At 41.5% G+C, this 24,954-nt stretch overlaps 1 protein-coding gene across 1 annotated transcript in view; it reads left to right on the top strand.

Annotated features, from left to right (window-relative positions):
- The window catches only part of CAMK4 (calcium/calmodulin dependent protein kinase IV), a 261,206-nt gene that overhangs the window by 163,738 nt on the left and 72,514 nt on the right, over positions 1 to 24,954 (top strand). Inside the window, exons 4-6 of the mRNA XM_056537474.1 lie at positions 311 to 393; positions 2,656 to 2,728; positions 21,101 to 21,191. Of these exons, the coding sequence (XP_056393449.1) occupies positions 311 to 393; positions 2,656 to 2,728; positions 21,101 to 21,191 (247 nt within the window). The remainder of the gene's footprint in view (positions 1 to 310; positions 394 to 2,655; positions 2,729 to 21,100; positions 21,192 to 24,954) is intronic.

Raw genomic sequence — 24,954 nt, 5'->3', positions numbered from 1 at the left:
TCCCACTGCCTGTTATCTTCCTTGTTAAAGCAGCAGTGGTGACGTCAGTATGCTCCTGGAGCGCCATCCATGCACCAAGCCTGCCACTCGAATAAGGAAGAAAATGGGCAAGCAGGGTCTTGGATCAGGGATAGGTAAGTATTGTTATTATTAGTGTAACCAGCACTACCAGCCTTTACCAACAGGTAAGTGTGGGTCACACTGATGACAGATTCCCTACATTTAATGGAGGCATTAGAGTAATAAAAAAATGTGTTGCTTAGACTTAATGTGATGTAAACGAATAATATTTAATGTAATTTTCTTGTAGATAAAACTAAAGGAGATATTTGAAACCCCTACAGAAATTAGCCTTGTTCTTGAACTGGTGACTGGAGGTGAATTGTTTGATAGGTGAGTGATAAATTAGTGTTTATTACTATGAATTATTATGTATTTATCACTATAAGACGAATGAAAGAAATGACCAGATTGTGAGCGATTCACTTACAATACAAACACATTAGAATCTTACTTCAGTGGAAGCAAATAACACCACTTACCCATTGCCCCTGGGATTTAGATACTTAGTAAGGAGCCTTCTATTGTTAAGGAGTCCTGAACTCCTGATAAAAGCTGGCTCCAAATGAAATCATAATCGTGTCTCTCAGTAAGATTGATGTGTTTTGCACATAGAGCTGACAGACATGCAAATGATGCTATTCTCTACAATCCTGTTAAATGTTGAATTAAGAGGAAAAAAGGTGCATCATTCAGCTTGGTGCACATTTATATAATATTGGGCTTTACTATAATTATTATCTTTCAATTACACAAAAATTTACTTTATTGATATATGTTATACAACAGATTATTTTACTAACTTGTGAACTGTTGGTAGTGGGAGATGCGCTAAATAAGGCCAATGGTTCATGTCTCTAAATGGGGTTTGTAAAAAACCTTGAACATGTTGCACAAAAAACGGCCCTGTTCACGTGTGTGGAACGGATCCTCTAAAAAATCTATTCCATTCCACCTGCAGCATGGGAATGGATTTCTGCTAGCTCTATTAAGATAAATGGGACAAAATAAAGTAAGGCGGCAGCAGGAATTAAAGGGGTACTCCACTGCCCCAGTGTTCAGAACATTTTGTTCTGAACACTGAGAGCGGGCTGCGGGGATCGTGATGTCACAAGCACACCCCTTGTGACATCACACCACGCCCCCTCAATGCAAATCTATGGGAGGGGGTGTGGCATCTGTAGTCAATCCAGATTGGGCAAAATTCATGTTATGATTAAATAAACCAATAAGATGTATACAACACTGAGATATTTTGTTGTTGTGTCGCAAATAACTGTGACTTTAAAGTGTGGGGACCCATGGTGATGGTGGGACCACGTTGTGTAGCAGTGTAGGTGGATGGGGCAAGATGGTATTAACCCCAGGGGCAAGGTGTTATTAACCCCTAATGTTCATGACGCCAGAGTGGTTTTGGGGTATCAGGAACCACTCAAACGATATCTCCGCTATTCCAATAGCTAGGCAGTGAAAATGAAAGTCCACAACCAGGTTATGGTTTAACAGAGGCTTTACTGAGGTCAGATAGGTGGTATTATCTTCACGGCTAGGCCAGAAACCCAGAGAGGTGGCCAGGATCACAGAAGGACCTCGCAGCTTGCTGGGACCAATTATACTTGTAATAGACTAATTGACTTGAGGCTTGACTAGACTGTAGATAGTGACAGCAGACATAGACTTGACATACTGGAATGACTGTAGATTTGAGGCCTTCCAGGTACTGGACACCAGCACTGAGACATCTGGTGTTTGCTGGTCTCAGTAAAGTGATGATGATACAAGAGCGAGAATTGTGATGGCTGCCCTTATATAGAGGGGGGCTGAGCCAAGGCCCATTGGTCAAGCTGCAGGTCATGTGTTAAACTGGCGTCCTCTGGGTAACATGTGATAACATAAACATAACATGTGACATTTCACAGGTCCTTTAGACATTTATTGGAGACCTCCAAATGTTCTTTATACTGACTATAAATTGACATACTGACTATAATCCTATTACATTAAATAACACTATAATAACAGCAGGGAAGACACTGCAGGAGAGCCCCCAGGTCACCGAGGGACTCAACCTAACAAAGCCTAAGTGTAGTGCAGGACCATGTCCTGTACTGGGACATCACAAAAGAAAAAACTCAATAAGAGAAAGAAGCAATACAATTTGACCCAGTACTACATCTTTTTCTCCCTGTTACCTGAGGCTGGGGTAACATGTGAAGATAGCCTCCAGCACTGTATCCAATCTGCATGTTATCCACACCCTTCGGTTACAACCTCCATACTCCTCATATACAAATTACGGAGAGATATGGCTTTAATATTAAGACATTGACCCTGATTTATCGCAATGTGTGACTTAAAAAGTGGAGCAATTTTGCCCATAACAACCAATCGCAGCTCAGCTTTCACTTTACCAGAGCTTGTTAAGATAAATCTCTCCAGTTTTCTTTCTCTTACATTGTGATAAATCAGGGGCCATATGTCCTTTTTCTTGAGGTAATAATTGTAATAATTGTCAAATCCAAAACAACCTTCTCTGTTCAGCATATTATATATTGTTTATATGGGTGGAATAACACTATTCTGGCTTCTTTGCAGAATTGTGGAAAAAGGTTACTACAGTGAGCGGGATGCTGCAGATGCCGTAAAACAAATTTTAGAAGCCGTTGCGGTAAGTATTTGACATTACCTGTTTCACCGATTCTCTCTCTCTGTTAGGGCAAAATATTATTAGGCCAAGAAAAAACATTGTATCATTTGGCTAATAGGATCGATCAAAGTGTACAGCTGACCAAGTCCTTTTATGAGGTGAGCGCTATACCTGCCTTAGGCTGGCTTCACACCACGTTTTTGCAATACAGTTCCCGTATACGTTGAAAACCATACGGAACAGTATTGAAAACCGTATGCATTGACTCTCCATTGAAAACCGTATGCCAAAAGATTCATCCGGTTGTGTCCATTTTGCATCCTGTACGGTTTTGTCCGTTTTTTTTCCGTACCCAAAACCGTAGCCTACCACGGTTTTTGGTCCGGGTGAAAAACGGTATTGAAACGTATACGTTTTTTTTTTTTTTTTACATGGGAGTTAATGGGAACCGTACAGAACCATACTGTTTTTTACTTTGCACAGTTTTTTTCATGGAATTTCAATCAAACAAGTGAAACTTTATTCATAATGGAGTGAAAAATTAAAGAACTTATACATAAAAAAAAAAATATATGGATGCAACTGGACATCATTTTTCAAATTGCATACGTACACACGTTTTTGTACACACGTTTTGATACAGTTCAGTCAGGTTTTGAGGAATCCGTTTTTTATCAAAAACCTGATACGGGAACTGTATTGCAAAAACATGGTGTGAACCCAGCCTAACCCAGGATTGTGGGGTGCACCCAGTCAGGCAGGGGTGAGGAGAGCGGGGGAGGCAGATAGAGCTTTCCCCTTATCAATATGGCAGACTCCTAAATACAATAATGTTGAATTCCTTATTAGTCTCTGCAAAACAACAGCATACAGTATTAAGGCATATATGTCCTAATTTTATGTCGCCCAGCATAGAGTAACAACAAATGTTCTTGAAGAATCTTATTCACTTCTGTTATTATGTTGTTTACATGGTTGGTTAATTTGATCTATAATGGCAACTGAGCTAATATACATACGCAACTGCTCCACTGTTCCTTTGCAGGGTGTTTAATAAATGTCCCCATAGACTTTAAACAGCCTATTTCCCAAGCATTAATACTTTCAATGCTTAAAAGCTAATCTCCAACACCTGCAGTTAGTATGTCAATAACGTTACCTTCTGACTGGAGAAACATATAGCAGCAAAGCAGCCTGTAGCAATGTGTTAAATGGGTACTCTGCCCCTAGACATCTTATCCCCTATCAAAAGAATAAGGTATAAGATGTCTGATCGTGGAGGTCCCGCCACTGGGAATCCACGCGATCTCTCCTGCAATGCCCCTTTTTCTCAGCTGTACGGAATGAGGATTGCTCCGTGACTGATGACGGGTGATACAGGGGGTGTGATGTCACAAGGGGCGGAGCTGTGACATCAAAATACTCCGTCCCCTGTATTGCCCGTCATCAGCCAAGGAGCAATCCTCGCTCCTTCCAGCTTAGAAATGGGGTGCTGCACGAGAATTCGAGGGGATCCCCAGTGGCGGGACCCCCATGATCAGACATCTTATCCCCTATCCTTTGGATAGGGGATAAGATGTCTAGGGGCAGAGCACCCCCCCACTGGACCCCCATGATCTCTCCTGCAGCGCTCCGTTTCTCAGCTGCAAGGAGCGAGGATTGCTCCGTGGCTGATGACGGGCGATACAGGGACAGAGTATTGTGACGTCACAGCTCAGCCCCTCGTGACGTCATGCCCCCTCTCATAGACTTGCACTGAGGGGGAGGGGTGTGATGTCATGAGGGGGCGGGGTTGTGACGTCACAATACTCCGTCCCCTCTATCACCCATCATCAGCCACATAGCGATCCTTGTTCCGTGCTTCTGAGAAACAGAAGAGATCGCGGGGGTTCCCAGCAGCGGGACCCCCATGATCAGATGTCTTATCCCCTGTCCTTTGGATAGGGAATAAGATGTCTAGGGGCGGAGTACCCCTTTAAGTCTTACTGCAGGACCAACCACCAACCAGCCTTGCTAAATGTATCCTGTTCCATTGTGCTGAGATAAAAATGTAAGATCAAGTGTGGTAAATATTTGTAACAGTAATAGTGTCCATTAACCAATATATCAGTCCTTTAAAGCAACTCCTCCATAATGTGTAGACTTCTTGAGTATTTTCTGTCTTCTTTTTATAATTTCGCTAACACTTACTGGTGGTGGTTATTGGTGTACTTAGCATAAAGGTGAGGCACACGCCTGCTAGGGAGGGTGTACTGAACTGGTTTCTCAACTTACAATGACTTAAAGGGGTTTTCTGGCAAAAGAAACAACCTGTATATGGTTTCAAAACATATAATAAAGCAATTTACTAATAAAATGTTATCAACCATGGTGCACAGATCTTCCATGATAAGCTGTGCTCTCTCCCTTGTAGCTGGGACATCATGTCACAGGGCATGATAGCAGTCTTCTCTGTCCCTCCTCCCTTACTGTTTGCTTGGGACGAGACCAGTAATGTGAAGGGAGGACGGGCTTGTATAACTATACATTTGATTTATGACTCATTAGATAAGGCAGTATGGAGTATGTCCTAATGGAAACTACTGTGACAAAGAAAGGCTTCACAGATTGTGGTATGTGACTAGGGGGTGGTTAGGTGTATCATTTTGTGACGCCAGGGCACCGTTGAGCTACATTGTCCAAGGATACGACAGCTTCTCCTGGACCAGGTGCGAAATAGTAAATACACTGATGCTGGGTTATGGATGATTGTCTCTTTACTTTTCTGGAGTTAACAAATCTCAAACAATACAGTCTCTCGTGCAGAGGGATGGGCAGAGTGGAACCTGGGGAGCCTGATGCCTTGCTGGGAGTTGTAGTTGCTGTTGAATGCAGCTTTAAGATTAGTAGAAGCACACGCTGTCTTGAAAGACTTAACTTGACTGACAGACTGAAGTAGAGATTTTCCCCAAGAGCTTTGCTTACCAAGGGCTTTGACAATTCACCTTAGCGCCACGGTCTTTTCCTGAGATTTGGTGTGGCTGTGGAATTTTGTAGACTTCTTCTCCCAAGGCTTCTCCTCAGCTTGTTAGCTAGAACACGCTCTCCTTCTCCTACATAGACTCACAACTCACTACTACTACTGAAGAGTTTCTTCCTCTCTACACTACATTAAGGCCATATTTGGGGTCCCCTATTGAGGTATCAGGGTCACCTGCCACAATCCCTTAAAGGTACAGAGCATAAATTAACAAGGGTGTCTGGCCATGCTGGGAGTTGTAGTTTTGCAACATCTGGAGGCACCCTGGTTGGGAAACACTGGGTTAGACAATGGAGCAGTGGATCCAACATATAGACGGCAGGGATGCCCGAGGCAATCTTTAGCCCACAGGACAGCCTTTTGGTGCCGGGACACCCCATGTAAACATTCTCTATTAAAGATCTTGTATATTTAGTGGGATGTAGGACCATTCTGAATATTGTTATGGAATCCCATGATTTTTATGTGTGTTTATGCTTAATAAATTTCACAGAATAGGATATAACGTCTATCGACAAAAAAATAGACAAATTTAAAATTTTATATGAGCCCATAAAACGAGGGGTACCACTATACAAAAATAATAGATAATTCCAATATGGTGGATAAACACCACAGTAAACTTAGATGCATCTGATAAAGCACATAACACAGATTACATCAGCCACTATATGTTCCAACAATCCAAACTAATTGATTATACCAAAACCATAAGCTGGAAACAAAAGGGTTAGTATACACAGTATGTATCTAACAGACCCTATCCCCCGATGACTCAGGGAAGGATAAAGGTAGGGATAACAGGGAGGCCGGGACCAGGAGCCTATAACTCTCTACACTAATCCCTATATTGGGCCCTACCCCTAGGCGGAATTATCGTTCTAAAAAGGACAGTCCCGCACCGGAACCTCCTACCCTTAACTACCCTACCCCTATACTAAACTAACTATCTACAGATAGTGCTGACTGACTAACCGGGCATATCCCTGGCACTATGTGTGGGGGATAGGGTCTGTTAGATACATACTGTGTATACTAACCCTTTTGTTTCCAGCTTATGGTTTTGGTATAATCACTTACTTTGGATTGTTGGAACATATAGTGGCTGATGTAATCTGTGTTATGTGCTTTATCAGATGCATCTAAGTTTACTGTGGTGTTTATCCACCATATTGGAATTATCTATTATTTTTGTATAGTGATACCCGTCATTTATGGGCTTGTTTTAAAAGTTATATTTTAAATTTGGCTATTTTTCTGGGATTCATGTGTATGCTTAATGTAAAGATAGTTTGTGGATACAGTTTAAATAATAAGCAAAAATAAGGAAACAGAAACATACAGTAGCTGCACATCCACCATTTGGAATTTAATCTACTTGCTTCTCAGCATAATTTCAAAAACTAACAGGTTGTCAGTATACGTTTTGATCATAAAGTACAAGCCCACTCGCCACGTCAAGGCCACCTAGTCAGAGTGGGTCCCTAGCCCAACAATGGTGTAGCGCCCTGCGGTGAACACTGTCCCCGTGACACCAATTCCACAATTATTAAAATAGTAAGCAATATTTCCTGTTGACAGGAATTTAACTGTCTGTAACTATACCCTCACAACTCATACCTTCAAAACTAAATAAAAAATCTGTAAGACATTGAGATATCATTTACTCCCAAGAGGAAAATCTTTAGCACTTCAGCCAGGAATAAGTTTATTTATTGGTCTGTGTTCCATAAGGGTTTATAGCAAAGGTGTCTCCAGAGCAGAAGAGACCAACTGTGCTTCCCTGCTATCTAGAAATAACTCTCCCGACAGATGAATTATAGGAAGCTCCATTCTTATATGGATTTATATCTTGTCAAAACAGGCAATTACAACATCAAGGCGCAGAGTCATTACATTTCTATGTACCTCAGTTCCATTGATTTACAATTTAGCAAGTAATGTACTGTAATTAGAAATACCATCATATAATTATATATAGAGGGCTGTTAAATCAATGTTTTGATTGGATTGTAAATCATAAATATCTGACTTTCCTTCATTGGCATGGTTTATTCTGAGCATGTTTAAATATTTTATTAACTTGTAATGTATAATTGTTTTACATTCTACGTAACATTTGCTACAAGCCTGTAAACTAGGCAGTCTAAGATCAAGTGATTTATGTTTGTAACCTTATTCCACTAAAGAAAATAATCTTTTACCGAGTTAGAGAACTGGGCAGAGTGCAGAGCTTCCCATAGAGTAGTATTGTAACGGATGAGAGATAAAAAGGGTTAACCGACATTTTCCTCCTCTCCATCCAATGACAATGACAATTCCTTCCATAATTCAGATCCTGTAGATGTAGAGAATGTCTTCTTGATATAATAATGGTGATCTTTATTATATCAATTCATTGATATTGGGTCAGCTATTTCTTTGTAAACTAACTAACCCTAATTTAAGTAATCTTTCTTAGTACAGTAATATATCCATTTCATTTATTAGTTTGGTTTCCTGGAGTATGTCAGCACATTTTACTATTAAATCATAAACAAAGTTGAAACGTACCTAAGATGCTGTTCATATGCATCAGATAGCTATACAGTGCAATATTTTAACTGGCTACACAGGTGTCCTGGAGGAGTGACATATTAGCTGAAGTGCCACCACTCCCCCAGCCTCAACATTACCATTTTTTCATATCTACAAGTCCATCACATAATGATAGAAAAATATTACAGATGGAAGGGAATGACCTACTGAATATGGTGCGAGAACAGGAAAGGCACAAAGGCACAAATATAAAGATGGTTTGGTTGCCTTGGGAAAAATATGAGACAACAGTAAAATATAAAGACTTGCACTACAGCACTTTTGATGGTGGGTCCTGTGTATAAAATGGGGGAATGCTTGGCACAGAGGTAATAGGAGTAATAACACAGTATTATAACTTGGCATCATTGGCTTAAAGACTGAAAGGAAAAACAAATCCTTGAAAACCCCTTAAAAGAAGTCTGCAAGAAAATAAAATAAAAACAGGACTCACCAAATAGTTGTCTGCAGCATCAAACCTGCAGCAGATAGCGTATGTGTGAATGCACCCTACAAAAATGTAGATTTCTACTGCTTTTTAAAATTTTATACATGAATATCATATCTAAGGACACTGAGCACTTTAGTTTGTCCACAATCAGAAATACATGCTATGTCTGTTTTGTAAATTGTTACAGTTCAGTACCACTAAATTAGGCACAACCTGTAGAAAGGTGCGGCACTTTTTGTTGAATTTCCCCTCCCTAACCTCCATCCCCTATTACTATCTGTAATGCTTTATTGTTTGACTTTGTTTTATAATGTGTGCAGGAATGTTAGAATAGCAAGTGGTATGATGTATAGTGTAGGGATACCTGTACTGCATCTTGTACTGTCACGCTATGTATGCTAATTGTATTAATTTATTGTATACTGCTTCCTAGCCTGCACTGCCTCACAGTACATTGTACATATGCTTATGATGATTGATTGCTAATAAAGTTAAAAAAAAATTTAGTTTCAGAAAGAATCCATATTCTTCTAATTCTTTACAACTCCTTTTGTCCTGTACTATATAAATTTATCTGTCAGTTTCCTTCAGTTGTACAATTTTTGGCTATCCCTCTGAGCATTTTTAACTGCAGGTTTAGCAGTGATTGTACAGATTCATGACAAGCATGAGATCAAATTCCCAAAAGACTGAAGAGTTCTCTGTTTAATAAAGAGGTTACAAAGGATTTGTGATGGATCCATTTTGATTAATTGGGAGTTGACAACCAAAGAAGACAGTGTGGTCCTCAATGATTTGAAGACTGGCCCAGAAAATGTGGTTACTTGTCAGATAACAATAACTTTTTGGCCCTTATGGACTAAAATCTATGCTGTTGAGGTGCTTAGATAGCTCAGGGACTGTCGTTAAAAATGTTTTTCCCAAATGGGCAAAGTAGGGATTGGGAATAATTATGAAGGAAAATATCTTCAGCTGAAAAATATTTCTGCTTTCTGCACAGCTCTATACAAATATACATGGATCAGTCAAAACATTAAAGTCACTAACAGGTAAACACTCTTCTAATGACACATGTCAAGGGGTAGGATATATAAGGCATCTGCAAATGATCAGTCAGTTCTTAAAGAGGTTATCCAGCAACATTTTTATTTCTATATGCCCGGGCTGCCAGAATAAAAATAATAAACTTTAACTTATCTTCTACCACTCCCCCGGTGCTGCTGGAATCAGTCTTCTGTACACCAGTCTTCTTCCAGCTTTTGGGCCATCACACTTCACACTGCACTTAAAGGGGTATTCCAGGAAAAAAAAAAATATTTTCTATCAACTGGCTCCAGAAAGTTAAACAGATTTGTAAATTACTTCTATTAAAAAATCTTAATCCTTTCAATAATTATCAGCTGCTGAAGTTGAGTTGTTGTTTTCTGTCTGGCAACAGTGCTCTCTGCTGACATCTCTGCTTGTCTCGGGAACTGCACAGAGTAGAAGAGGTTTGCTATGGGGATTTGCTTCTAAACTGGGCAGTTCCCAAGACACGTGTCATCAGAGAGCACTTAGACAGAAAAGAACAACTCAACTTCAGCAGCTCATAAGTACTGAAAGGATTAAGATTTTTTAATAGAAGTAATTTACAAATCTGTTTAACTTTCTGGAGCCAGTTGATATATAAAAAAAAGTTTTTTCCTGGATAACCCCTTTAACTAATTGCCAGCTGCAGTGATGTCCCACCTTAGCCATTTATAGGCTTTGCACCAATATGAAGTAACAGGCCCAGGCACCAGGAAGAAGGCAGTGCCTGGGCACATTGCATGATCTATTGGAAGCAATGAGAATGAGCAGGTGTGAGAATGGGACTTAGACAAAGGCAAAAATGTGCTGGCTTGGTAACTGAGCCAGGGCATCTCTAAAATTGCATGGACATGGGTGCCCAAGGCTCACTGATACATTTGGAGATGAAGGCTAGGCCATCTGGTTCAATCCAGCTGATGATAGAATAGTGTAAGAACACATACAGCTTTTTTTTTTTTTGTTCAACTGTTTTTGAATTAAATAGTTTTTCTTTAATACAGATATTTGACAGTAAAGAAAATATAAGTACATAGAAGAATACATACAGCTTTACAGTCTCCTGCTTTTGGGGCTATGTAGCTGCAGAAAAATCACAGTGCCCAAGCATACTTTTGTCCACCACTGAAAGTGCCTAAATTGGGTACATGAATGTCATAACTAGACCACGAAAAAATGAAAGAATCTAGTCTGGTCTGATAAATCACAATTTCTTGTACATCATGTGAGTGCATGTGAGTCTCTTACCTGGGAGAGAGATGGCACTAGGATATGCTAGAAGCAGGTAAGCTGGCAGAGGCAGTGATTAAAACTGGGAAATATTCTATTGGGAAATCTTGTTGTGCTAAAACAGCAAATCCATTCCATGGAGGCTGTACCTCACAATTTATAGGATCTGCTGCTTGTATCATGGGACCAGGTACAAGAGTACAGGACCACATGTCTTTTAGTATCACAGGTTAGAGCTTTTTTCGGCTGAAAAAGGAGGACTTATACATTGCTAGGCAGGGAATTTTAATGTTATGGCTGATTTGTTGTATACATATATATATATATATATATATATATATACACACACACACACCGTATATACTCGAGTATAAGCCAATCCGAATATAAGCCGAGGCCCCTAATTTCATCCCAAAAACCCAGGAAAAGTTATTGACTCGACTATAAGCCTAAAGTGGGAAATACATCATCCCCCCATGTAATCATCCAGACCCCCGTCATCATCCAGACCCCCATCATTAACACCCCCGTCATCATCACCCTGTCATCATCCCCCCTTCAACATCACTGCCTGTCATCCTCGCCCTGTCATCATCCCCCCCTTCATCATCACCGCCTGTCATCATCACCGCCTGTCATCATCACCGCCTGTCATCATCACCGCCTGTCATCATCACCGCCTGTCATCATCACCGCCTGTCATCATCACTGCCTGTCATCCTCACCCTGTCATCATCCCCCCCTTCATCCTCAACGCCTGTCATTATCACCCTGTCATCATCCCCCCCACCCCCCTTCATCATCACCGCCTGTCAATCCCTTCATCAGTGGTCTTCGACCTGCGGACCTCCAGATGTTGCAAAACTACAACTCCCAGCATGCCCGGACAGCCATCGGCTGTCCGGGCATGCTGGGAGTTGTAGTTTTGAAACATCTGGAGGTCCGCAGGTTGAAGACCACTGCAGCCTTCGTCATCATCCAGACCCCCCTTCAGTTTTCTACTCACCTCCTCTCGGTGGGATGGAAGGATGAGCTGGTCCGGGCCATCTATGCTGCAGGGACCGTCCGGTAGTGACATTGCCTTAATGACGATGCACAGGGACGTTCATGCACAGGGACGGACTTCCCTGTGCGTCATCGTCAAGGCAACGTCACTAGTCCAGGGCCGGCCCGGAGTGGAGAAGAGGGCCTCCCGATGAAGATGGTCAGCCCAGAACAACTAATCCTCCCCACCGGATGGTCCCTGCAGCATAGATGGCCCGGAACAGCTCACCCTTCCTTCCCACCGAGGGCAGGTGAGTAGAAAACTGAAGGGGGGTCTGGATGATGACAAAGGCCGCAGTGGTTTTCAACCTGCTGACCTCCAGATGTTTCAAAACTACAACTTCCAGCATGCCCGGACAGCTGATTGCTGTCCGGGCTTGCTGAGAGTTGTAGTTTTGCAACATCTGGAGGTCCGCAGGTTGAAGACCACTGAGAAGGGATTGACAGGCGGAGAGTTCACTCGAGTATAAGCCGAGGGGGGTGTTTTCAGCACGAAAAATCGTGCTGGAAAACTCGGCTTATACTGGAGTATATATACGGTATTTATATATCTATATATATATATATATATATTGTGACAAACCGTCTTGGGGATTAGCTCTGGGATTGTCCTGGTCACTTGCCACGGGACACGTTCCTCACAATAACACCACAGACCACAGTTCCTCATACAAGTCTGGCTCCTCGACAGCTTTATTTCCACAGGTTGCAGGTAAAACAAAACATAAATAGGAACAAAATAAAGTCCTAGACCGTCTGGTCACTGACTATAACTCTCAGCATGCCCTGTCTATCAACTGGTGAGCTTCCCTCATCCAGTTAAAAGCCTGTGCCACCTGCAACCTGTTTTACTACCAGTTCACACCTAAACTTGGACCACTCGCAGCGCCTTCTGCATGTTAGCTAAACAGGGCCCGTGTGTCTCCCCCTCTAGTAGGCAGCATACTGTTTCCAAGGGAGAGCACCGATTAGACTGAGTCTCCATCTCATGTACACCTCCCTTCCCTGCTGCCTCATTACTTAAGAAGCAGATGAGAGATACTCCAGGGTGAGCCAAGGAAATACACCCTTTCCTTGCCACCTTGTCACAATATATATATATATATATATATATATATACCTCAAACGTATCCAAAAGACCACCCACTCCTTTAAGAAGACCACCACATTATCTAAATCAGATTTTCAATGACAGATTTTAAATTCCACCATATGAGATGTGTCCTTGTCTCTTATTTGAGAGTATCACTCCTCTAGAAGATTTTGAGTGGTTGTCTTAACTTGTATATGCAGCATATTTCATCATTCCGTAGACTAATTCCCAATAACATGGCCAATTTATATTCAGTATTGCATAAATCTCAAGTCTGTAGATCATTTCAGCCCATCACCTCAACCTACCATTGAGTGGACCCCATAAGTGTTAACATATACATAAACTAAGCCTTTGGCACTTAACATGATATTATTTGCTTCTGGCAAACATCCTATGACAGATATATAACAAAAAGGTCAACTGTTGTTCCAGGACAAAGGTTACAGGCTGTGGAACATACATCAAGGTTCATGGCTAAAGGCTTATCAGTCCTGAGTCTAATAGGATTAGGCAGTAGCTGTTTTAGTGCACCAAAAAGTCATTCTTTCTTAGACCCGAAAGAATTAGTGTTGGTTTGAGTTAGAAAACATTCAATGTCAAATGGGCTCATCATTTCAAAATGGGAATTCTAATTAGTGCTGGGCAGTATGACCAAAAATGCATATCGCAGTATTTTTGCAAGTTATGGTGGTTCCACTGTATTTAACGGTATTCCGCTCCCCCCCCCCCACCCCCGAGGAACTAATCATATATGATACCCAGGCACTGCTATATTTCTTTGATCCCTGTGCGAAGATTATCAATAAACCAAGCATTGATATTTACCTGCATATCCCGAGTGCTGGACAACCTTCTTTCTTCTAATAGTGCACATAGCCGAGGGCGGGACCGGCGTGTCTGTGCACAGGTGATGCAGTGAGACCCGTAGGAAGTGAGCGGTATAAACCTACACACTCTTTTAAAAATCATAACCCTTTCAATTTTGCACCTAAAAATCCATATGATGGCTTATTTTTTGTGCCACCAATCTACTTTTGGGGGCTTCCGTTTCTACGCAGTAAATTTTTTGATAAAAATGACACCTAGTCTTTATTCTGTAGGTCCATATGATTAAAATGATACCCTACTTATATAGGTTTGATTTTGTCGTACTTCTGGAAAAAAATCATAACTACATGCAAGAAAATGTATACATTTAAAATTGTGATATTCTAACCCCTATAACTTTTTTATTTTTCTGCGTATGGGGCGGTATGAGGGCTCATTTTTTGCGCAGTGATCTGAAGTTTTTTGTATTGATCAGACTTTTTGATTGCTTTTTATTCATTTTTTCATGATATAAAAAGTGCATGATATAAAAATACCCCATTGACCCTGTGGTTTACTTAATGATATTTTTTATAGTTTGGACATTTACACATGCGGCGATACCACATATGTTTATATTTATTTTTATTTACATGTTTTTTTTATTTTTTAATGGGAAAAGGGGGGTGATGTGGGCTTTTATTAGGGAAAGGGTTAAATCCCATTTATTAACTTTTTTTTTTACACTTTTTTTTTTACATTTTTACCCCCCTCCCCCCGACTCACACACACACACACACACACACACAGACACAGACAGACACCCACACATGCACACACACATAGACAGACAGACAGACACACACACATGCACACACACATAGACAGACACACACACACACATGCACACACACATAGACAGACAGACACACACATAGACAGACACACACACATGCACACACATAGACAGACACACATAGACAGACACACACGCAGACAGACAGACACACATGCACACACACATAGACAGACAGACACACATGCACACACACACATAGACAGAAACACACATGCACATACGCAGACAGACACCCACTCATGCGCACACACATAGACAGACACATACACATGCACACACACACAGACACAAGCAGACAGACACCCACACATGCACAGACACACAGACAGACACACACACAATCAGACAGACACCCACACATGCACACACACATAGACAGACACACACATACACATGCACACACACATAGACACAAGCAGACACCCACACATAGACAGACAGACACCCACACAAGCAGACAGACAGACACCCACACATGCACACACATAGACAGACAGACACACACACATGCACACACACATAGACAGACAGACAGGCACACACACACATGCACACACACATAGACAGACAGGCACACACATGCACACACACATAGACAGACACACACACATGCACACACAGACAGACAGACACACACACATAGACAGACAGACACCCACACATGCACACACACATAGACACACACACACACACACATGCACACACACACGCAGACAGACAGACACCCACACATGCACACACACATAGACAGACAGACACATGCACACACACATAGACACAAGCAGACAGACACCCACACATGCACACACAGACAAACACACACATAGACAGACACACACACACATGCACACACGCAGACAGACAGACAGACACACACACATAGACAGATAGAGACACACACACACACACACACACACACACACACATAGACAATCTTACCTGTGCTGCACTGTGCTTCTCCTCTCCGGAGTAGTGAAGAAAACTGTGTCTTGAAGCGTTCTGTGTCCCGAATAGCTGAGGAAAGTGCTGAGTCACTGTGCTGAGTGCTGAGACAACTCAACTTGGGGATAAGATATTTTTGCCCGGAATACCCCTTTAAGTTTCTGGAGCCATTTGATATATGAAAAAAAGTTTTTCCCTGGATAGCCCCTTTAAGGCAGTGACATCTCTGTGGCACAGGGTATTTCATATCACCTCCTATTGCTAGATGTCTAAATCATTATCATTTGACATACTTTCCACTGGCTTACCTGAAATGTTGCTACTAGAAAATAGGGATTACTCATCTCATGTGCTACTGTATTCTGTGGCTGTGACTGAGACCAGAATTTACTCTACTATTAAAAAAGACATATTCATTATATTGTTTCTATTCACAGAGTATGGCATGTAAGTCAAAAAGGATGAGAAAATATATTTTACCTTCTTTTACTTGGGGGGCAAAAACTGGTAAAGTACCAGGTTGTTGCTAGATTGAGAAGGGAAGGCTCCACTCATAGAACATCATTTAGGACAGTCAAGGGTTTTGACTTTCAAAGGAACCTCAATATTTGTTCTCTGAGACGTCTCCTTTAAGGGGTTCTCCGCCCCTAGACATCTTATCTGCTTTCCAAAGGATAGGGGATAAGATGTCCGATCACAGGGGTCCTGCTGCTGGGAACCTCCGCAATCTCTCCTGCAGCACCCTCTGTCATCTGGTGCATGGCGACCTTCGACCTTCAATGCAAGTCTATGAGAGGGGGCATGATGGCTGCCACGCCCCCTCCCATAGACTTGCATTGAGGGGGCGGGGTGTGATGTCTCGAGGGGGCGGGGCCGTGATGTCACGATCCTCCGGCCCCTGCAATGCAAATCATCAGGCATGGAGCAAAGGTCGCTCCGTTCACCAGATGACAGAGGGTGCTGGATGAGAGATCGCAGGGGTTCCCAGTGGCGGGACCCCTGAAATCAGACATCTTATCCCCTATGATTTGGATAGGGGATAAGATGTCTAGGGGCGGAGTACCCCTTTATAAAAGTTTTCATGATCTACTCATACAGCTTGGAAAAAGACAGGTGACGGTGGCCTGTGGACACCACGAGTACTGATATGAACATGTGTTTTTGTTTGAACGTACTAGGCAGCTATCATAGACCATGATAGCTAGGGAAACTATCTTGCATGATTAGTTGCAAAATCTTCTTACATTAAAATCAAATAAAGCTAGTAATGGCAATATTAAACAAATATCCTCTGCATTGGACTTTATCCTCTGGCATTGGAGTGCTGTCATGAATTTATCTATCAAAGTATATGGTGATCCCATGAGTTAATCCTATTACAATGTATATTAAAAAAAAAAGCTGTACTTTTTTTTATATAGTACTTAAAAAGGGTAATTTCAGAAATGCTGGGTATACCAAAGTGAGAGTTATATTTCTTCGAAACATAGAGGAAGATTTATTGAAACATGTGCAAAGGAAAAGTTGTCCAGTTGCCAATCAGATGGCTTCTTCTTTTATTTTTCAGAGGCCTTTTTAAAAATTAAAAAAGCAAACTGATTCGTTGCTATGAGCAACTGGCCAACATTTCCTTTGCACAGGTTTTGATAAATCTCCCCTATAGAATGTGTCAACAGATAACAACCATTCAGTTCATCTAGTTTGCCCAATATTCTGAATATTAATAGTCCCTGGCCCTATCTTAAAGGGGTATTCTGGCCAAAGACATCTTATCCCCTATCCAAAGCATAGGAGATAAGATGTCTGATTGCGCGGGGCCTGCCGCTGGGACCCCCCCCGCCTCCGCAATCTCTGTGCAGCACCTGCATTCTATGCAAGCTGCTGCTCCAGTCTCAGAAACCTCTGTGTTTCCGGGACTGTAGATGTGACAAAATGCCACACCCTCTGGTGATGTCACACCAAGCCCCCTCCCATAGTCATGAATGGAGGGGGTGTGGTGTTATGTCACGTCTCCAGTCTCGGAAACACAGAGGTTTCCGAGAGTGGAGCAGCAGCCCCGCATAGAATGCGGGTGTTGCACGGAGATTGTGGGGGTCCTAGCTGCGGGCCACCCACGATCAAACATCTTATCCCCTATCCTTTGGATAGGTGATAAGATGTCTTTGGCCGGAATACCCCTTTAAATCAAGACCTTATGTCTATCCCATGCATGCTTACACTCCTCAATATTTTTGTAGCTTCAAGGAAGGCTAATCCATGCATCCACTATTCTCTCAGTAAAGTAATACTTCTTAGTGTTACTCAGGGGCGTTGCTAGGTCTGCAAAAGACCGGGGGCTAGAGCCCTTAGCCCAAGCCATGCCCGTTACCACACCCCAGTCATGTCTCTAACCACGCCCTCATTCTCACCCAATCATGCACAGTATACCAATATACAAGGAGAAATATTATCATCATACATATTACTGCCATACTATTAGTGACCATATCTAACCAAAACTAAGACCTATATTACCAATAATACCAGTACAAAAAACTAAAATGGTCAGGATCTCCAAATAAAATGAATAACGTGCACATGTGCACACTGCTAGTTTTATGTGTTACCAGTAGGAACTATACACCAACATTTCCACTGACAACTGATAACACTATATTTGTTACTGAATAAAATAAACTATACAAAAGACCATATTCCCAAATACATTCACCATACAGAGGTAGATACCAGCGGTACAAAGGATCTGTATACCATGTAAGTGATTATATACAGGACCATATAGAGGTATATACCAGCCGTACATGGGCTCTGTATACTATATAAATTATTATATACACGACCATATAGAGGTAGATACCAGCTGTACACAGGATCTGTATACCATATAAGTGATTATATACAGGACCATATAGAGGTAGATACCAGCTGTACACAGTACTGAAAGACAAAGAAAGTAACAGCACAACTCCAAGGTTTCAGTGTTCAAATCAGGGCTGAAGATTTATTGCACCATAAAACAAAGCAATTTATGTTATATGGTGCAATAAATCTTCAGCCTTGATATGAACACCGAAACCTTAGAATTGGAGTCCATAAGGGATTAAGGGAATGTTCACACCTGCGTATTTTCTGCTGGAGATTTGCTGTAGCAGATTTTGGTACCGCTTAAAGTCACTGGGCAGCATAATCTACTAAAGCAAATCTGCAGCAGAAAATACGCACGTGTGAACGTAGACATAAAATTACATCTAGGGACTCACAGATGCGCCTTTTCTGATCAGCGGCATCCTCTTTCCTTTTCTTCTCCATTCAGATCAGACCAACATGACGGCTTCTTCCAGCCAAAACTTCACCTCTTCGGCATCTACAGGACAAACATGATAGACTCGGCATTTTTCCAGTGCCCTCCAGTGCCAGTGCCCTCCTCTACACAATCTCCACATCTATAGGCCTCCATACTATAAAAAAAAAAGTCCCCCCTGGTGTCTCGCTCAGTAAAAATGGGCACATAGGTAGCCAAGTAGTCAGGTATGTAGGTAGGTAACTAGCCAGGAAGTTAGGCAGCCAGTTTTTTTAAGGTAATTTGGTAGGTAGTCAAATATGTAGCTAGCAGTTAGGTAGGCATTTATGTAGATAAATTAGGTAGCCCGGTATGACAGTAGGGGAGTGTTTCCCAACCAGGGTGCCTTCAGCTGTTGCAAAACTATAACTCTCAGCATGTTCAAACAGTGTCAAGGTATGCTGGGAGTTGTCGTTTTGCAACACCTGGATGCACCCTGGTTGTGGAACACTGCCTTGGAAGCCTTTCAATGCAGTGCTTTTTTTTTTTTTTTTACAACCAAGGTGCCTCTAAATGTGCAAAACTACAGCTCCTAGCAAGCCCAGTCTAGGCATGCAGAGAGTTGTAGTTTTTCTTATATCCACAGAGTGACATAAGATGGCGGGGGGGGGGGGGGGTGCGTGGTGTGGCCAACACCTCTACTCCACCTCTTCACTTTGTGGGTCAAATACATTTCTGCCGAGCCAGCCCTTCCAGGTCCACACTGAGCCTGCCGAATGCTGCGACTCCGCTGAGGTCAAGGCTCTCCACTCATTCTTTGTGCCGAACTGAGGGGCGGGCCGGCGACTTCTGGCGGGCTGTGCCAGGGCCGGCCAAAGATATTGTGCTGCCTTGTTCCAAAAGTGAAATCCTGCTCCCCCCCCCCCCCCCAAAAGAAAAACAATGCCATAAAATTGCACTTCATATTCAAGAGCTCCACAGCAATGCAACTCACATTAATCTGCAGCATTAGGTAAGCAGCAGTTCCCCCACATTAGATAGGCAGCATAGTTCCCTCACATTAGCATAGTTTCCCCACATTAGGTAGCAGTTTCCCCACATTAGCATAGTTTCCCCACATTAGGTAGCAGTTTCCCCACATTAGGTAGCAGTTTCCCCACATTAGCATAGTTTCCCCACATTACACATTAGCATAGTTTCCCCACATTAGGTAGCAGTTTCCCCGCATTAGGTAGCAGTTTCCCCACATTAGCAAAGTTTCCCCATATTAGGTAGCAGTTTCCCCACATTAGCATAGTTTCCCACATTAGGTAGCAGTTTCCCCACATTAGCATAGTTTCCCCACATTAGGTAGCAGTTTTCCCAAACACACAGAGAACACTCACCTGGCGCAGCACTTCTTCTGTCCGGTGGCCTGATGAGTGACATCACTGACGTCCCCCTGCGCGGGTTTGTGGAGGGACGTCACTTGCGTGATGTCCCTCTGAAGACCTGGGCCGGCCGGCAGGCTCACTGTTAAAGTGGCGGTGGTGGTGCAGCTGCAGGGCCGGCCTAGGTAGCCCAAAAAAAAATAATTATCGGCCCCATGAGAGACCCAGGGCTAATAATGCCCCTGGGTGTTACTTTTAAACATTTTCCCCTCTAATTTAAAACTACGTCCTTCTGTGGTATGTTTTCTTCTTTTAAATCTCCTCTCCTCCTTTACCATTTTGATTCCCTTTATGTATTTAAAGTTTCTATTATATTCCCTCTTTCTCGTCTTCTTGCATATCTTTTTGTCATCAGCAAAAAGACGAGGTCCTAAGCAGGGGTCCCCCCATAATGATATTAATATTCCCTTATTGGGTATATAGAAAAGAATTATAGTCTTATAGTATCTGTCTATATAGCACACTGCCACTACATGGGAATCCAGCCTTACTCTTGGTATGTAATAACAGTACTATAAAGATTACTAAGAATTCTATACATTAGTCATTAATTTTTCCATCATAAGGTAACAGTAATATGTTTATTTTCCTAGTATTTACATGAAAATGGAATTGTTCACCGAGATCTCAAGCCTGAAAATCTGCTCTATGCTACACCAGCTCCAGATGCTCCACTGAAAATTGGTAAGCATACCCTAAGACTTCCAAATTTTGTCATGTGTATGGTAATCTTAATAATGGGATAATGGGCCATTATGGTAGGTACACACAAGGCAGGAAGTCTAGTCCGTACATCCTCACGCTGCATTTCCACTTGGCAGTTTTTTTTATAAAACTGCCACTGCAGTTTTTTAGCCAGAAGTGTATTCAAACATATATTGAGAAGAAATTGAAAATATAAAGGAAGGATTAAACTTCTCCTTTTCACTGGATCCACTTTTGGGTTTGGCTCAAAAAAATCCCAACCTTAGGCCAAGTTTTTACTTGTGTTTTTTTCTGGCAGTCTTTGGAAAACTGCCACAGTTTTGGAGCTAAAGTCAGAAGTGGATCCATAAGGGAGGAGAAGTATGAGTCCTGCTTTTATCGTTTCTATTCCTTTTGAATACACTTCTGACTTTGGCTCAAAAACTGCAGTGGTAGTTTTCCAAAAACTGCCAGAAAAAAAAAAAACAAGTGGAGACTTAGCCTTATGGAGATGATTCTAAAACTAAATAGGCCAGTCAAATTTGTCATATGTGAATATACCTTATTTTGCTGCAACTTTGAATTGTGATGTGTTGGCTTTATAAGTCACCTAATATGTTATGATAAAACGGTGTACATTGTAATTAAAAACTGAAAGAAAAAAAATAGGGAGAGGTCCTCTTCAAACCTCCATCCCAGTGACAAATGTTCATTCTTGAACACAACATACCCTGTGGTGACCATAGTGCTTAATTAAATCTTAAATTTAGCTCTGGTCTGTGCAGACAGGATTGACCATCCACAGGAGTTAATGCCCTTTTACATGGGGAGATTATAGTAACATAGTTCATAAGGTTGAAAAAAGACCAGAGTCCATCAAGTTCAACCTATATGCCTCATGGGTCCCTACTGAGTTGATCCAGAGGAAGGCAAAAAACCCTCATACTAGAGGTAAAAATTCCTTCCCGACTCCAAATATGGCAGTCAGAATAAATCCCTGGATTTATAAATCTAATAGCCATAACCTGTAATGTTATTACTCTCCAAAAATGCATCCAGACCCCTTTTGAACTCTTTTACAGAGTTCACCATAACCACCTCCTCTGGCAGAGAGTTCCATAGTCTCACTGCTCTTACAGTAAAGAACCCCCGTTTGTGCTGGTGTAGAAACCTTCTTTCCTCAAGAAGTAGAGGATGCCCCCTTGTTAATGATACAGTTCTGGGTATAAATAGATAATGGGAGCTATCTCTGTACGGTCCCCTGATATATTGATGCATAGTTATTAGGTTGCCCCTAAGCCTTCTTTTTTCTAAACTAAATAACCAAATTTCTGATAAGCTTTCTGGGTACTTTAGTCCTCCCATTCCCTGTATTACCCTGGTTGCCGGTCTTTGAACCCTCTCCAGCTCCACTATATCTTTCTTGTACACTTGTGCCCAGTACTGTACTCAGTATTCCATGTGTGGTCTGACTAGTGATTTGTACAGCGGTAGAATTATTTCCTTGTCGTGGGCATCTATACCCCTATTGATGCACCCCATGATTTTATTTGCCTTGGTAGCAGCTGCCCAACACTGGTCACTACAGCTAAATTTACTGTTAACTAAGACCCCTAAGTCCTTTTCTACATCAGTCATCCAAGTGTGCTCCCATTTAATACAAAATCCCAGCCTGGATTTTTCTTCCCCATGTGAATAACCTTACATTCATCAGTGTTGAACCTCATCTACCACTTCCCAGCCAAAACCTCGAATCTATCCAGATACATTTGTAACAGTGCACTGTCCTCTATTGTGTTTACTGCTTTGCACAGTTTAGTATCATCTGCAAAGATTTGTACTTTACTATTCAACCCTTCTTCAAGGTCATTAATTAATCTATTAAATAGGACAGGACCCAAGACGGACCCCTGTGGTACCCCACTACTAACAGTCATTTATAACCACCCTCTGTTTCCTATAACTGAGCCAGTTACTTACCCACTTGCACACAATTTCCCCCAGTCCAATCCTTCTCATTGTATGCACCAACCTTTTATGTGGCACCGTATTAAATGCTTTGGAAAAATCAAGATAAATACGACATCCAGAGATTGCCCCTGGTCCAGTCTGGTGCTCACCTCCTCATAAAAGCTGATCAGGTTAGTTTGACAGGACCGATCCCTCATAAAGCCATGCTGATATGGAGTCATACATTTATTTTTTTCAAGATACTCCAAAATAGCGTCTCTTAGAAACAATTTACATACAACAGAGGTTAAACTAGCAGGTCTATAATTCCCTTGGTCACCTTTTGACCCCTTTTTAAATATTGGCACCACATTTGCCATGCACCAGTCCTGGGGAACAGTCCCTATCACTATAGAGTCCCTGAATATTAAAAATAGGTGTCTGTCTAATACATTACTTAATTCCTTTAGAACATGGGGGTGAATGCCATCTGGACCTGGCAATTTGTTTATTTTGATTTTTTGTAGGCAGGCAGCACTGTACTTCTTCCTGGGTTAGACAGTTGACCTGTACTGGGGGAGTTTACCTTATCTTGCTGTATTTCACCTGGCATTTAATTTCCCTCGGTGAATACAGTGGAGAAGAATTTGTTTAATATATTTGTTTTTTCCTGGTCCCCATCTATAATTTCTTCCTCATCATTTTTTAAAGGGCCTACACTTTCATTTTTAAACTTTTTGCTATTTATGTAGTTGAAGAACATTTTGGGGTTAGTTTTACTCTCTTTGGCAATGAGTCTTTCTGTCTCTATTTTTGCGGCTTTTATCTGTTTTTTTACATATTTTACATTTTTCTCTATAACTTTTTAATGCTTTTTTACTGCCATCCTGTTTTAGTAGTTTAAATGCTTTATTTTTGTCATTTATTGCCCCCTTATTATTGTGGAAATGGTTGAATTTTTGCCCCTTGGTAAAGGCAGGGCTTTTAGCCGCTGAACAGAAAAACACTTGTTCATTGACAAAAGGATAGGGGATAAGATGTCTGATCATGGGGGTCCGTGCGGCATTCCGGCGTTCTGAACATTTTCAACATTTACAACAGTAAAATTGTCTTGTTTGGAGTATGGCATTAGAATTTTGTCTGTCCTTTCCTAGTTACATGCCACAGGTGGTTTAGACAGAAGGGACAAAGTTAGTAGGAAAGCAATAAAACATTTCATGTTTGACAATAAATGGTTTCATTATAAACAGGAATGTTAATGACTGCCAGGTTTGTTAATTGGCAATAAAATTAATAGTCTAAGCTGGAGAACATCTTTTACAGCTGCAGAATGCTCTGCTAATAGTACAACATCTGTGAGACAAAAAAAAACCTGTTAGATGTTAATTTTACTAAAAGCAATGGTAAACATAATAAACTAAAATAAAATGGCCCATTATTTGTCTTCTTGTAAAAAAACAAAATGGGAGAGAATTTCAACCTAAAGGTATCATTTCTGTGTCTCCATATACAGGCTACGGCTGTTTTGTACCTCTCAGGTGTTTTCACTGGGCCAGTGGAAGCACCTGAATGGTGCAAAACACCCATAGCATGTATTTGTCTTGCGTGCTGTGTAATGTACTCTGTTCAGTACACTGGTGAGTGCCCCTTATTTTTCCTACTATTTAGAAAATGCTGTTTTAAAATGCTGTAAATACTGTTGGCGCTCAGCACCATCAGGGATTGTTACTTTTTTGTTAAAGCATACTGGAATTTGTCTTAATTCATCTATACATCAGCAGAGGTTACCACTGACTATTTACTTCTGTACAAA

This window comes from Hyla sarda, chromosome 1 (assembly GCF_029499605.1).
Source record: "Hyla sarda isolate aHylSar1 chromosome 1, aHylSar1.hap1, whole genome shotgun sequence".
NCBI classification, from domain to species: Eukaryota; Metazoa; Chordata; class Amphibia; order Anura; family Hylidae; genus Hyla; species Hyla sarda.
Note: the sequence above shows the minus strand (reverse complement) of the source record. Positions and strands in the feature narration are given on the sequence as shown.